This window comes from Pempheris klunzingeri, chromosome 18 (assembly GCF_042242105.1).
Source record: "Pempheris klunzingeri isolate RE-2024b chromosome 18, fPemKlu1.hap1, whole genome shotgun sequence".
NCBI lineage: Eukaryota > Metazoa > Chordata > Actinopteri > Acropomatiformes > Pempheridae > Pempheris > Pempheris klunzingeri.
In genome coordinates, this window is record NC_092029.1 from 17,898,219 (window position 1) to 17,913,684 (window position 15,466).

At 43.5% G+C, this 15,466-nt stretch overlaps 1 protein-coding gene across 2 annotated transcripts; it reads right to left on the minus strand.

Moving 5' to 3' along the window:
• Positions 1–7,030: 7,030 nt before the first annotated feature.
• gnpat (glyceronephosphate O-acyltransferase) lies at positions 7,031–15,422 on the minus strand. Of its 2 annotated transcripts, none has more exons than XM_070849142.1 (17): positions 15,254–15,422; positions 13,944–14,135; positions 13,386–13,562; positions 12,958–13,087; positions 12,643–12,770; positions 12,449–12,524; positions 11,883–12,034; positions 11,604–11,734; positions 11,225–11,475; positions 10,880–10,978; positions 9,923–10,096; positions 9,661–9,740; positions 9,392–9,532; positions 8,766–8,865; positions 8,582–8,675; positions 7,908–7,969; positions 7,031–7,796 (listed from the first exon to the last, which is right to left on the minus strand). In XM_070849142.1, the coding sequence occupies exons 1-17, from the start codon at positions 15,275–15,277 to the stop codon at positions 7,753–7,755; spliced, it is 2,055 nt and encodes a 684-aa protein (XP_070705243.1). In that variant the 5' UTR covers positions 15,278–15,422; the 3' UTR covers positions 7,031–7,752. The 2 variants fall into 2 exon arrangements, with proteins under 2 accessions (XP_070705243.1, XP_070705242.1); XM_070849141.1 differs by having other exon boundaries at positions 9,923–10,099.
• Positions 15,423–15,466: the final 44 nt, after the last annotated feature.

The window sequence follows — 15,466 nt, forward strand, 5'->3', positions numbered from 1 at the left end:
GTTTATTCACACAGTTTTGTTTTTTAATGGCAAACTCTTTCTGAAAAATATAATAAAAAGTTATAAGGGTTTATAACAGGGGTGTCCAAACTTTTTTCACTGAGGGCCACATACAGAAAAACATACAAAGGGCTGGGCCGCTCACTAGAAGTGAGCTAAACTGCTAACTTTAATCCACCAGAGGTGATGTATATCGCCTCACCTCTAGTGGATTAAAGTTGGAAAATTAATCAAATGTAGGTAAATTCTGCTTGATAACTGAATATGATTCAAGAAAAAAAAAACAGCCTTTCCATTAGTGGGCTTTCATTTATTAGTTGTGGTACAAGCTGGTCTTTGTCTTGTAGGCTCTTGTTCAGGTGATCAGTGAGATCCACTAAAAATGCCAACCAGAGAGGGTCACTGAGCTCATGAAGAGCTCCTTCTCTCTTCAAAACTGGTCCATTTCTGATCTCAGGGGATAAAACCGCTGCAGCACAGAGCCACGACTTGAGCGCATGAGAATGGTAGAGCACCCCCCCCCCCCTCAGCATCAGCATGAGCACCTGCATCAGAGAGGGAAGCTTGAAATAGTCTGTGCTAGAGCCCTGGTGCTCGAATCAACAGCCTTACCTCCACTTTCTTGCCCCTCGGCGGACACCGTAGAGGCCCTTCCTTTGCGCTGGCCTGGCCTGTCCCAGCTGGAGCCCCATCCGTCGTGCCTCCACACAGCTCGTCCCATTTAAGTCCCATCATGCCAACTGCACCTGGCACAGCTTCAGACACATCCTCACCCATCGTGGTGCTCTTTAGACTGCTAACATCAAGCAGCTCCTCCGTAATGTAAAAGTGATCGTCATTAGTTATTAGCTGTGCTCTCATCACACACCACGTCTGAAACTTTCTACCCTCACTTGCTCTGTTATGTTTCCTTAATTCTGCCATTTTGGGTCACCTGTAGCAACTTTCTTCTTCTATTACTCATTTTATAGAGAAGCTGCCTCGATCAAGACAGTTACTCCACCTAGCAGTGAGACTAAGAAGTACAACACAGTCCAGCGCAGATTCCATGTGTGTGGGCCGTGTTACAATACATTTTTAGAATTTCCTGCGGGCCAATGAAACCACGGCCCGCAGTTCACCCGCGGGCCGTAGTTTGGACACCCCTGATTTATAACCTTTGAAAAACCCAGAGGACCACAACACTTATAACTGCCCAGGAGGTATTTCCAGAATCCAACTTGATGAATAAATACTTCTTCTGCAGGGAGAGGTTTTAAGGGTCTATTCCTCTCTGTCTTGCAAAGTGGTTTGGTTTACAACAGGTGCATTATTTGTTTTTAGCAGGACATTCACCATCATGAGGGTATTTACCTCCACAGTTCCTGCTGTTCTGCTGTTGTTTGGATTTTTTCTCTACAGTTTTTTTATCCAGCATGTTGAGTGTAGCAGCTGTACCTCTTTCTATGCCAGTCGCTTGCATTTCAGACAGTTCCAGTGTTCTTCCATGGTCAAGAGGCTCATCTAGGGTTAGCTCGGGCTCCCTCAGTGCTTTTCTGCACAGCCTGGATGACGCACAGCTTTGTATTATTTGTGTTTTTATCTCTGCTCCAATATCTGCAAACTCACAGCTCTTAGCTAGCATCCTTAGCCTGGTGTGATAACTGTCCAAATGTTCTCCTGGTTCCTGCACGGCTTTTCTGAAGATGCACACTCCAGATAACTTCTGCTTTGTGTCTGCATATTGTTGTCATCCTCGGCTGCCAATGTGTCGTAAATATCATGCACTCTATCTCCTGCTGCGTGTACTGGATTTCTGTGTGTGTGTCTGGAAAAATGGAAAATTAGCTTCCTATCTGAAGATTTCATTTAAACGCAACTGTGATAAAAGCGTTCAGCTCTGAAACGTCTCACTAAATCTGAAACGTAACGGGGAGGCAATGCATTGTATTTTATAAGGTCATCGAAAAGTGTTTTTATGTTAGTGTAATCTGAAAAAACAGTTCCCTCTGAATTGTGGGGGGCTAGAGGAACAAAGGAGTGCTTCAAAATTGTACTCAATATTAATAAAATGCACTAATAAATGCACTTAGTTCCCACAACTCTTCCTTCATGCCACACAACCACACTCAGGAGAACAATACAAAAAAATATCCATTACGGGAAGTAATAGTTATCTAATGGAACATCTGGATGCTACATTTCTCAGCATTAACAAGGAATAGGTTACACTGGGGTATTAAGCACTAAACGATGTGGGAACTTCAGCGGCCATCACACATAAGGAAAAAGCAAAAGCTAAGCAATTTAGTCACTTTTTTTGTTCAATTGTGCTCCTTGAGGACATCCTAGAGGTGTAATTTGCTTCTTGCAGGAACACATTGTTGAATTCTTGTGTTGTATTTGATTGCAGTTACTGAGGTTTTAAAAGATTTGACTTGCAGTATAAAGACGGGCTCTCGGAGCTCCTTTTCCTCTTTGACTTGTCAATGAAGAATGAGATGAGCGGTTTGAGGAAGAATACTTGCAGCAAAGATGGTTTTTTTCGTGACGAGAGTGCTGAAATACTGTAGCATGGCTGCTAGCCTTTCTATATCTGGCTTGATTGAGAAAACCTTTAAATGTGTACTAATTGGGATCTCCTGGACTTTCCCCGGGGATCCCTGCTCCCCCCGCTGCATGGAAATGTCTCAGCCGCCAGCACAGCGCTGATGAACAGGATCTGCTGGAGCACCTGAGCTGAATCCATCCACCTACCATTACTTAAGGTTAACCGCTAAAACATTACACACCAGGGTCTCTTTTTCTTTCAATCAATTCTCTTCATATAGAACTCCACAAACCCCTTCTGGGCACATCGGCGGGCCGGTGTGCACTCAGTCACACCTATGCATGCACACAGACGCCTACCCGCAAAAGAAAAACATAGAGCAGACTTTAAGTAGCAAAACCAAACATACTACTCCTCTGGTCGTAAAACAGTAGCTGTCCGCTGCTTTCGTTCCCCAGAGGCTGTCACAGGTCAGAAAGCAGTTTATTAGCGTGTTGGCCCCCCGTTTGTGTGAGTGCGTGTGTGTGTGCCCCACCCCCACTTCCCTTCAATACAGCTTGTCATAATGTAGCAGATAAAGTGCTGATATGGCTGCGGCTGACACTATTATACACCACCAGGAAGATGGATATGGATGGAGAGAAAGAGAAAGCTGGAGGAGGAAATGAGTAGGTGTGTGTATGGATGGATGGATGGATGGATGGACTGGAGTGTGTATATAAGCAATTTGGTATGGCAACTTTAGATGAACCTATAATTTGTCAGAGACTGAGTGCGTACGAGAGAAAGGGCAATATGGATGGAAAGTGTTGGATTTGCTGGCAGCAGTCTCTTACTCAGCAGCAGAGCCACAAAACATGATGAAAAATGCTGCTGTGTATGTGTGTGAGTGTGTGTGTGTGTGAGTGTGTGAGTGTGTGTGTGAGAGAGAGAGAGAGAGAGAGAGTCCATCAACAACCTGCCATGAACAAAAGGCTCATGGAGCAGCAAGTCCGACACCTAGAGGCTGGTTATATGTAGCATTCTGCTCTTGCACTGCCAGATAACACCAGCTCTACTCCACTGTATGAAAAGTGTTTAACAGCAGTGCCTAAATAAACTTGGCTCCAGGTTCTCCAAGGGGTCCTAAGAAGGTTTTGATGGGTTTAGATGGTTTTTAAAAAGCAAAAATCTTGTTTGTTACACAAGATTACTCAAACTTCAGTGAGGTTAGTTTCAAGTTGGATAATTATGAGACATTCACTCCATGTTTCTTACTCAGTTTTCCCCCAGTGTGGGAAGCAGGACAGTACATCAGTGTTTACTCTACAAAAAATGGTGGTCCCAGGTTAGAACATGGGGTCTTTAAGAATGTCAAGATCTGTGTTTTTGTTCTGGATTCTGTCTGATTTTTGATTAGCCTGACTGGCTTCAGAGGCCTGGGGGCATTGGGGCGGGGGTATGGGACCACAGCTCAGCACTTACAGGACCCATGATGCTTGCATAACTTGAATCCAGCGCAGCAGCCTTGGCAACACAACCAGGTTGCTGTAGGCAGTTGGCGTCAGCCCAGAGGTGAGCAGTCTCCACCTTGCCGGCCCCAGTGGGGACAAGGGCACAAGTAGCGTCCCCCCCACCCCAAGCCCCAAATAAGCCTCAAGATGCATGTTGAGGGCTTGGGGCCGACGGTGGGCAGATTTTTGCAACAGCACCAGGACTACTGGGCTGCCCATTCCCAAGAGGCCTGGGTTTTAAACACAAGATCCTAAGGTTACAGGTTACAGGTTGGCTATTTTCACATTCTTATTCACCCAGACCACAGAAAATGTTCCAGTTTTGCCTTACGAGATGCAGCAGGGCAGCCTTAACGTCACTATGCCTGGCAGGGATAAAGATTCTCTCTTATCTCAATGACAAGCTTATTTGCGCCCCCTCGTTCCAGGAGGCACTGGTCCTGCATGTCTTTAGCGGGTCACCATTTGAGCCTATGGCTGGGACGACCTTGACGAACACGTCAGTGAAAACGGCTTTTCTCATGGCAGTTACAATTGCCAAACGTGTGGGTGAGTTCCCGGCACTTTCTATCAGTCCTGCGTGCCTTCGATGGAAGGCGGACGGCTTGCAAGTAACACTTTGGCCAAATATGTCCTTTCTGCCAAAGGTTTTGTCCCCCAGCCATATTAATCAAGCCATAGAACTGGAAGCACACCATCCTCCCCCGTTTAGATCGGTAGGTGGGTATGTGCCTCGTGAAACTGCTGGGATGAGTCATCCACTTTGTTTACTACCACTGGCAGTCAGCAAAGAATGAAACAGAAAGGAAGTTATGAAAGTAACTATGGACACTCTGAACCTTTTTTGGCGAGAGGGTTCTGAGAGGCTGGACGCAGGCTCCCACGTGATATTTATACTGGGGGTGTGCAGTCAACCAGGAATTCACAGAACCATAGTTACATTCGTGACTTCCGTTACATCTTCCCTGACTGTCAAATTTAGCCTACTTTTAACAGGCCATCAGAGCTCAACGAGAGCTCTTTACGAAGTTTGGGTTTCCTGAACTCTTCATATCTAGACATCATTTGTCCCACAGAAAAATCTGCCCCACTGAGTTTTCCTTCAGCCGGACACAGACTCCTTGCAGCATCACGGCTGCTCTTCTCTAGCTGAGCCCCATTGACTTCTGCGGACAGTCAGTCCAGTTATTCAACTTGTCTGTTTAGTGTGCAACCTTTCAAAAAAAAAAAAAAAAAAATCAATGCCGAGTGAGAGCCATGTGGATCGGTACCCATGTGGCTCAACACTCGGCAGGTTTTTACTCACTCAAATGTTCGGCTCATCTGTGCACAACACATCAGCATGATTGTTATATATGAGGACATTGTGTTTTCATCAGTGAGGATCCAAGAGTTTCGCTCAGCCGTCAGTCACAAGAGGTTTAATTATTAAACAAACACTAGATGTAACAAGATGATGGAGTGAATTTTAACAAATCTGAGCAAATTGAACCCCCTCCAGTTTCTCTACAAAAGAGGCACAATCTGGGCTGAAATTTGTTTTTCAAAACACTTCATTAACATGCTTTGGAATTTCATCACTCTGTACACATTTAGTAGAAAAAAAAAAAGCCTCACCCAGCACATACACACTTAGACACAAGTGCGCGCTCACACACACACACACACAGAGAGGTCAAATATTTAGACATTATACAGTATAAAAGTTGTTGGTCAAAAAAAAAAAAAGAAAGCAACAAATGACACATACACCAACACTGTAGACTTGCACTTTGGATGACGTGTCGACATGCAGATTGCTGCCCAGAGCTGCTTTGTTGTTGGCTGAATTTCAAAATATACGAGTTTAGCATTTGGCAAATGTGGCGATCAAAGCGACTGGAGATGGCATCTATATTGTTCATGTAGTATTCTTGTTATTCATCAAAATGATGCATTAGAGAAAATTGGCATATTCTGTTAAAAAGAGGGAAAAAAAAAAGCTTTTTGTTGTCAAAGACATGTCTTTATTCTTCAAAGGGATGTCTCAAAAAAAATGTACTGTGTTAGTATTGTCACTGAAACTCAAGTATCATACTGACACCCTGAGGTGCCAGAAGACCTGTGGCTCTACAATGAGGTTTAACTCAACCAATGAGGCTTTTTATGCCTCCAAAAGCAGCTCTGCCCATTTATGTAAAACCTCAATCTGCTGCCGACACTGGAACAGGGATTTCAAGGTAACATGATAAAACTGCGACTCAGCTACCAGATAAATAGCTACAAAACAAGGATTTTTAACTAATACAATTTGGAACTTTTGATCACTCACTCACTCACTCACTCTTCTAAACCATGTGTCAGCTAAGTAGGTAATCCTGAGTCTTCAAAAAAACAGAAACAATCATCCATTGGCCTGGTACTTTTAAAGCTCCTTTTGCATCAAGTCTTGACCTCTAATTCTTCTGCTTCAGTGACATTTTCTTAGAAACGTCCCTTTAAGTTTCTGCGTTATAGCTAGTGCTCCTTTATTTGTGCCTTTTTCTTCCTTCCCTTGTAGCAGAATTACATCAAGTGTGCGTCGCTCTGAATATGAATAAAGGCTGAATATTCAACAACATCAATATATTCTGGCTTTTAAAAAACGAAATCAGTAACTATGGAGCGACTTCATTAGCTATTCCTGAACATGAGGGAAAAAAAACAACAACATGTAAATCATCTCCAACAGTGAACAGGAGCTTCAAACTTCTTTGGTGTAACTTGTAGTGCCTCAGTGTAAATAAGTTTATATGGCAATTTTATATGGAGTTTGGCATTTATGTGACGCCGCCATTGGACTTGGAGCATCATCTCTACTCTGTAAACAAAGACGAATGTACTGGAGTGTTGGCAAAAGGCCTGAGGGTGAGTGGCCAGCTTTAAATCTAACAGCAACACACACAGGGCACAAGCTGAAGACCTTGAGTTCTGTGGCAAGTTCAACTTAAATATAGAAACTCTTATTCATACAGTGCAAGAGAAAATCTTTTTTTTTTAACAAAAGTTAAAATAAGTAACCACCCAAAACTTCTTATCTACCAATTTTAGCGACTTTTGATTCACAAAAGATAGAGGGGGGGGGGGGAAGAGTACGCCAAAAGAGAGTGAAGATAAAGGTCCACATCACATCACATGAATAAATTCATTAAAGTGCTCAAACTAAAAAGCGAGACAAGATTGAGAGAGACAAACAGCCGATGAACAGAGACAGACTGACGCACAGATGAAAAGCGCAGACAGAAAACAACAGAGAAGAGCCACGCTGGCGCACTTATCAAAAGCGTTAATGGAGAATGGCCACTATCCTGAGCGGAGTTGGCACATTCGCAGACAAGGCTGCTCACAGCGAAAGGTCAGTTATTCAGAATGAGCCAAAAAGCTTCGCAATATACCTTCAAAGGCCTTACTGAGCTCCGGTTTTATGAGTATACATTGCATTAAAAAAGGGTTTTAATAGAAGAGTGTGTGGAAGAAGAAGAAAAAAAAAAAAGGCGGATTGAAAGAAGAAGAGGTGAACAGTGGAGTTTAAGGAAAAGAAAAGAAAAGAGGGGGTGAGCCGTCTCCAGATAGCAACTCTTTTGTTCCAACTCTGGCAGAAAAGCAGTTGGGCTGGGCCGCCTGTGGGATCAGCTGGGCCGAGCACGCAGAGCAGAGCTGGTGCAGGTAAAACGATTCGACCCTTCTCAGCCTCCTAATAAGGTCGCTGGATTAGAGGCGGGCGACGGCAGCTTTCTGAGTGGGGAGTTTTCCTCCTAGACAGAGGAGCAAATTTGAGATTTGATTTAAAAAAAGGAGGAGAAAACCAAAAAGCGCTGTTTATTCCTGCTGGGTGTTTAGGTACCAAGTGGCAGCTTGTTTCTTACCTAAAGTGTCTTCCAGTGAGTTCACCATCACCTTGTTGACCCTTAAAGTCGCCTGCTCCACTCTGAAGTGAAAACATTGAGTTCCGCATTTACTTTCAGCACAAAGTTGGAGGATGGTGCTCGGCGCGGTGGAGCCTACTTCTCTGTTAGAAAGTAGTCCCTGTGAAAGCGCCGTCTGTGGCTTCAGGGTGGCTTCAGGGTTAAAAGGACGCTGTGTTTTTGAATAAATGATGCTGTTGAATCTTTTTAAATCAAAGACTGAAAGGGTGTGGGAGGATGTACAGATTGCAAAGCTCTTTGAGGCAATTCTGTTTTTTTCTTTTAATGGTTAAATTACATAAAAGGGGAAAATAACTGAGCAACTTAGCGCTACATTTAAACCTTTATGTCAATTTCACCTCCTAAGGTGCAGTAATTACCATCACCATCTACTGAACAGAGCCACTATGACCATTCAGATAAAATCCTAACATTTCTATATCAACACATCACGTGTGGTATTAAATTATTCAGGGGTTCTCGTGTTTTTCCCTCATTTATATTCTGTAGAACTGTTACTGGAGTGTTGTACTGTCAGTTTGTGTTTGTCTTCAGTTCAGTCAGTCTCGGCTGTTGTTTCAGCCAATCGAACCGACCGGAGACACCAGGACGATTAAAAAACAACAACAACATACCCTTTGATTTTCCGCACAGCGCCAAGTCTTAGCAAAGCTGCCAGGATGTTCTTCTGGAGGTCAGACGACAACACCTCAGTGTATCTTAGTCGCCCTGGACAACACAGTAGACAAAACACAATTGATGCATTTTGTAGAGGGCTGAGGTAAAAATCGCGAATGAGGAACTTTTAAAAAGAGAAACCTGCTAGGAGATGTCTGATGATGAACTTGCGGGCGGCAGGTATGAACTGCTTTTCTGTCAGAGTCTCGGTGGTTTCCTCACACAGGAAGCGGCACACCACCTGAGACCACAAGCACACACACACACATGCAGTTATTAAGATTACTGGTGTGTTAACAGCACCCCCTAGAGGACATTTACAGTTTAACACCCACAAACTGTTAAATCTGATGTTACAGGGAAGGAAGGAAGCTGTACTATGGGGAAAATAACGTATATGTGCATACTGTATATACCTGTATCTGCCTTAAGAAGACCTGGAAGTAAACTGATGACCGTGTAATCATATAAATATGAAAATAAACAATTTTAAGTACTGCAGATGCACGATGGACTACTTTTTTGTATACGGACATAGTGGAAATATCCTGTTGCTACATGGTGAAGAAAAGATCTGCTCCATTAGATTTACAGATCTTAAATAAAAGCTTTTTAAAAGCTACTAAAGAGTCGAAGATATCTTACAGACCCCATGAAACTTGACCAGAGAGAGCCACGCTATCAATATTTGATGCAAAACAGCGGCAAATGGGCGACGGCAAAACATGGCACACTCAACAAAGCTGTACTGCGTGCATCTCCATCACCTGGTATCCCTGCAAGAAGGGATCTAGCATGCTGGTGAGGAAGGCCAGCGTTCTGTGTCCTCCTTCTGTTACCAGGATCTCCTGCTGGGTGACCTGCAGGGCTCCGGTCTTCACCAGCAGGTAACAGGCCTCCTCAAAGTCCTGCGGGCCAGGAGAGAAATATGACAGCCATACAGTCATTTATCTACAACTGGGCCGTTCAGTTTTTGACGAGTATTCAACATTTAAACATTTGTTTCAAGTACAAATAATTAAATGTTGTTGTTCACCTGCACCGTAGCTCCAGGACAGAGGATGAACTCATTGGAGAACATGTTTCTCAGGAAGCTGAAGCTGTTGAAGACCTCCTCTGGAAAACACACAATTATTAACATGCAGGAGAAACAGCCAACGTATAACAACTATAACAACAAAACAATTTCATTTATCGTTTCCTCTCCGCTGTGTTGATATGTCACATTATATGACAGTGATGCTTCAACAGGCAGAGAGTGGCACATTCCAGCAGGTACACAGCAGTGTCCGTCTTACGTTTCATGTTGGAGGAGGCGGTGTGGATGGCTGCGGCCAGCAGGGCCGGTCGCAGAAAGATGTGCAGTGCCTGGTTCCTGTAGGAGGCACAGGAGAGGATGAGGACGGCCTGGCTCAAGAGCTCCTCCTCTGGGGTGACAGTGCTGTGAGGCTCCGCTGGCCGTGCTTGTCCTCCTGCTTCGACACAACGTTTGAAGTCAAAAGATGGCATGGCTGGATGACACTTCAATCTATTTAGCTTTCATAGGCAGTATAGACACATATAATTATAGTGGGCAGAATGTCTTTCCAAAAGTGGCCTGATGTAAAAGTTCCTGTGTTCATTTATAAATGAAAATGGCTGGTGTTGTCATTAAACTGTTATGGCATCACTTCACTGGAGCAAAAGAGCTGATGACATTTGAGAAAACTAACAAATGTACAAGCACAGATGTCTAAATTAACAGTCAATTGACACACAAAGAACATTTAGCAAAAAAATAAACCTGTACTTCAAAAAGTCAAATTGTATCAGTTTAAATAGTATCCCATCTCACATTTGTCTCCGGCATTTCTTTGAACACTTTAACACGGCTAAACATTTTGAAGTACTTAAATACCTCATGAAGCTGACTGAGAGAACGGCAAGAGTGTACAAAGCTGTCATTGAAGCAAAACGTGGCTACTTTGTTTGGTACTTGGTTTGTTTAACACTTTTTTTGTCTACTATATAATTACATGTGTGTTCCTTCATCGTTTTGATGTTTTCAATATTACATCGATCATGTAGAAAAAAAATTAAAATTGAGAAAAACCATTAAATGAGATGGGGTGTCCAAACTTTTGACCAGCACTGTAGATGCCTGAAATGTACTCTGTAGCTTCACTTTTAAGGTTTCCCTTATGTTATGTGGAATCAAACTGCCACACAGAAGCAAAATGCTGAAATCGAGGCAAGAAACACAAACAAATACAAACCTTGTTCCACTGCGAGCTGAACTCGGCCCTCACAGATCCTCACTAGACCATGATGCAGGCTGAGACTGGAAGAAACCACCTCTGATGGAGGCGTGTGGTCTGAAGGAGAGACAAGACAGAACTGGATGAGGAGGGGAAGGAGAAGGTTGGTGAAGTGTCCATCGCAGAAGATTGCCAGCTGGATGTTAATTAAAAGGCTAGAGCTGCTGTATGCCCAAAGTCACAGGCACAAAGACATGCAGTGTTCTGATCTAAATCTACTCGCAGCAACCACTTCACATCTCCATATCGAGGGCCTGTGTGTTTTTTTCATCTCCTTTTTCACATATCGGGCTCATGCTGTACCGGGCCAGTGGAGGAAGGCTCCGTACTGGCGGGAAAGGTCCCTGAGCCACACAGCTTGCGCAGTCAGCTCGTCCAGCGCCATCCCCCGATTCTGCCCCGTCGCCTGGTTCTGGTGGTGGTTCTGGAGCAGCAGGGAGGCCAGGAGGACCCACGGCTTCAGAACCATGTTCTCCTCCTGGGCTCGCACCAGCCTGTAGGCCGAGTCATTCACAAAGCTTTGGATCTCCTCACTGGGCCTCCTGGGGATGTGCCTGCGAATGAAAGCTTACAGTTACTAACGACTATTACTGCTACTAAAAGGTCGACCAAATGTTCTAGTCAGATTTACACTCCGCACAGGTGGGAGATCAACGTAAAATCTGATATTCAGATGTCGTACCTTGGTACCAGGTTGAACTGGGAGCGGACAACTCTGCCCTGGGCTAAACTTCTAACAGACACAGGTTGACCAAAGTACACATGGATGCTGCCGTAGTCTTCACTGAGGACCTTTCTGGCTTTAAACAGACCCTACAAAGGAGAGATCAGTGAGAGAAGTAGATGCAGTGGCACCTAAGCACAAATATGACAAATGCTATAAATTTGCTATATATAGTGTAATAGTTATTATTGTGTCACTGTTTACTGTATAAACAAGTGAGATTTCTAAATGACGCACTGAGGTGGATTCCTTGGGTTTGGGTACACCCAGCAGTTCTCTGGCATAAAGCGTCTCCTCCAAGATCCTCTCATAGCTGATACTGACTGGGACCAGGCTGACGTCAAACACCTCCCCTTTAAGGAATGGATCCATCACTATATTCAACAGACCTGGAAGAGGGCAGGGAGATGAGGGTGAGGGACATTAGTGGGTCCATCAATCGGCAGATCAGCGATTCGATCGGTGGCTCCTCCAAGTCTGCATGTCGAATTTAGGCAAGATACTGAAACCCAACTTGTGTGAATGTGAATGTGTGTGAAAGAATAGTCTCCTCCAACTTAGATTCCTCCTGAATGACTGATGTGTGAATGAGGATGTGATGTGGATATACAAATACAGACCATCTACATTAAAATGGGTCACATCAGTGAAAACATGTTGCACCACTGTAGGGCAAAAGAACACCCAAATACAGGATCTCCACAATGTCTCATCAAACATCAGTTCTTACTCCACGCATTGGTGTGGATTATTTTTCTGTCTTAAACTGGGAGACGTTACAGTTGCCGTTTCTTGAAACTTACCCAATTTTGGAGTCAGAGACTTGGACGTTCGGCTTCTGGTCCCCTCCAGGAAAAATTCAACGGGTGCAAATCCGTTCTGACCCAATTAGAGAACATGGCAACAAATGTCACTACGCCCCAATTTAAAGTAAAAAAAAAAAAAAAAAAAAAGATTACTCCATAATGACAAAAAGATGTAGGAACAGCATGGTCACCTTCAGCATGGTCTTGACGTACTCTGAGAAGACCGCCCAGTACAGTTTGTCTCCACCAAATGACCGTCGGATGAAGAACGCTCCGGACATCCGCAGCATCTCCCCAACAAACTTCATCCCCATGAAGTCTGCAGAGACATACAAGCGTTGGTTTATGTGCACATGGTTATGGTGCTGTGTCAACCTGCATTATATTGAGGAGTGTCTACTGTATTCTGCCTCTAATTTAAATATAATGTAGAATCAACATAACCTTGTATGTGTGTACCTCATACTCTGGTAACTCTATACACTCTTGTTGCTTTCAGTGCTCACCCATGCCGGCAGCGATGACGGGCAGAGTCAGGTCGTAGGTGTACAGGATGTATGACATCAGCAAGAAGTCCATGTAACTACGATGACTGGGTAACAGGACCACCGGGTGCTCCTGGATGGCCTGTTGGAGCTAACAACAAAGCATGCAACAGATTAGCCACCACAGCTGCAACTAATGGTTATTTTCATTATCGATTAATTATTTTCTTGATTAATTCACTATTCGCTTGGCCTATAAAACATCTCAGTGTTCCAGAGCTCAAGCTCCACATCTCCAAATGTCGTGTTTTGTTTGACCAACAGTCCAAATTCCCAAAGAGATTCGATTTACAGTGATATAAAACAGAGAAAAGCAACAAATCCTCAAACTTAAGAATAATATCTGGAGAATATTTGCTGATTTTCTGTCTGACTTGTGTAGTTCTCACCCTCTGGATGCCCTCTTCATTGACACAGATGCTTCTGAACAAGGTTTTAAAGACCTTGCTGAGCATGAAGGCAAAGAAGCGAATGGTGCTGAGCTGCAGGCAGTGAGCCATCTCCTCCAAGATGGATGACGCCTCCGCTTGGACATCATCATTGGCTCTGCCGGTCTCTTTGGAAACCTTGACCGTTAATAATAAATTACCAATGTTACGTTCTGGTAAATGTATCTGACACATGAAAACTAGAACATACCACTACTAGACATGTCACTATCACACTTTCTTCATTTTTCTATATTTTGAACTTAGGAAACCATTTTATGTTAATCAAACCTACCAATAATATTATGGCATCACATACATAATTGCATATTATGTGTAAACTACATAAGCAGGACAACAGAGTATACACCTTAGCTTGCCTGCTGAGTCTCTGAATCACAGAAGGACTAGCAGCTTCCCTAAAGCAATACTTCCCTGAACTAACCTGCCAATTTTTAGAGCCGCATCCATCAGGTATAACCAGAATGGCGACCTACCCTCAGTCATCAGCGACTTTACCTGATGGATGACGTAGTGCAGCTGATCAGACTGAAGCACCATGCTCTTCAGCATGCTGGCTTTACAGGGCGTCACCCCTTTGTAAAGAACAGGAGTGTAGCATCTGAGGGCATATCTCAGGTCGCTGGAGTTCCTCCTCTCCTCCAAAATGTCCTCAAAGTCATCTCTTTTCTTCAGCACGGGGTCTCTGTGCTAAAAAAAAACAAAAACACAAAACCATCACACTGAATCAGACGTACGTCCATATTTCTCATCTGTAACCATAAAGTGCTTTAATGTACTGTTTGTTGAGACATTCACAGCACCATGCAGCGACTAAAGCCATTCAGGATGGGTTCTATTCTACACGTTTAGTGAAAGGTCACTCAGGCTCTGACATTAGAGACATTACTACAAAAAAAAAGCTCTATAGGATGACCAGAAATGTATATATATGAGGTGTTATTGATATACAGACTAATCTACGGTGAGCACTTCACAGCCAGCAAAACCTGTGATCCTGTCCACAGAGAGGGTCACAGATTTTTGCTTAAAGGAACTGCTAAAAGTAGCAACACCACATTTAAAAATTACTCCTTCAAAATAATAATAATGATAAAAAATGCCCTGCTCTATGTACGGTTGGGTAGTTTTATCTAACACAACACTTAATATTTAAATTTAGCACATTTTTTACACGACATCAAAAGTAACCATTAAATAAAATAACTGCAGTGGAGTTAGAACTACAATATTTCCTTCTATGCAGAGTAGAAAGTTCCCTATGGTGGTAACTGCTGTTCAGATCATACATTTAAATATATTGCAAGATGAGTTTACTTGTGATCAAAAGGTGCAAATGAATTAGCTTTGCCTTTACTGATTTTTTGCAGAGGTAAAACCTGGAGGAGCAGTATTAGGAAACACCGCTGAACTGTAGGGTTCCATCTTTTTAAGGCAGTTCAAACTGTGACGAAACCCTGCACACTTGCAAAACAGCATTAACCAATACAAAACATAGATTTTGGTACATTAAAACAAGATGTCGGCAAGCTACAGGCATACCGTAAAGTGGACATTGCTGAAAAATCTTATTTGGTATTTTAACCTGCAGCTAAGTAAAACATTAAACTGCCAAATTCAGTGTTTGTCTTTAGTGTTTTTCTGTATCAACTACAAGGCAGAACGGTGTGTTAAGATGCTGCGTTATCGCACGAGCATGAATTTAACGTCCGCCTGTTTAAATGACATATATGATGCTAGCAGCGTCCACTGAGCTACAACTGAGAGCAGAAGTTAGCTTAGCCGCCTAAAAAACACAGCATACATACCGAGTAGACAGCCTTGGACGCCATACTTTGTCACACTTTACAAGCACATACACGCTGCGCCCAGTAAATGTGTGCGTGCAGGAATATTTGTGCGGTCCTTCCTCTTGTTACTGCACTTGTAGCTGATAACAAGTACCTGAAGAACTTCGCATGGGCGTGTAGGCTGGCATTTCCGTGGCGTTTCCGCAACTACGGCAGCCGGAAAGGACCAAC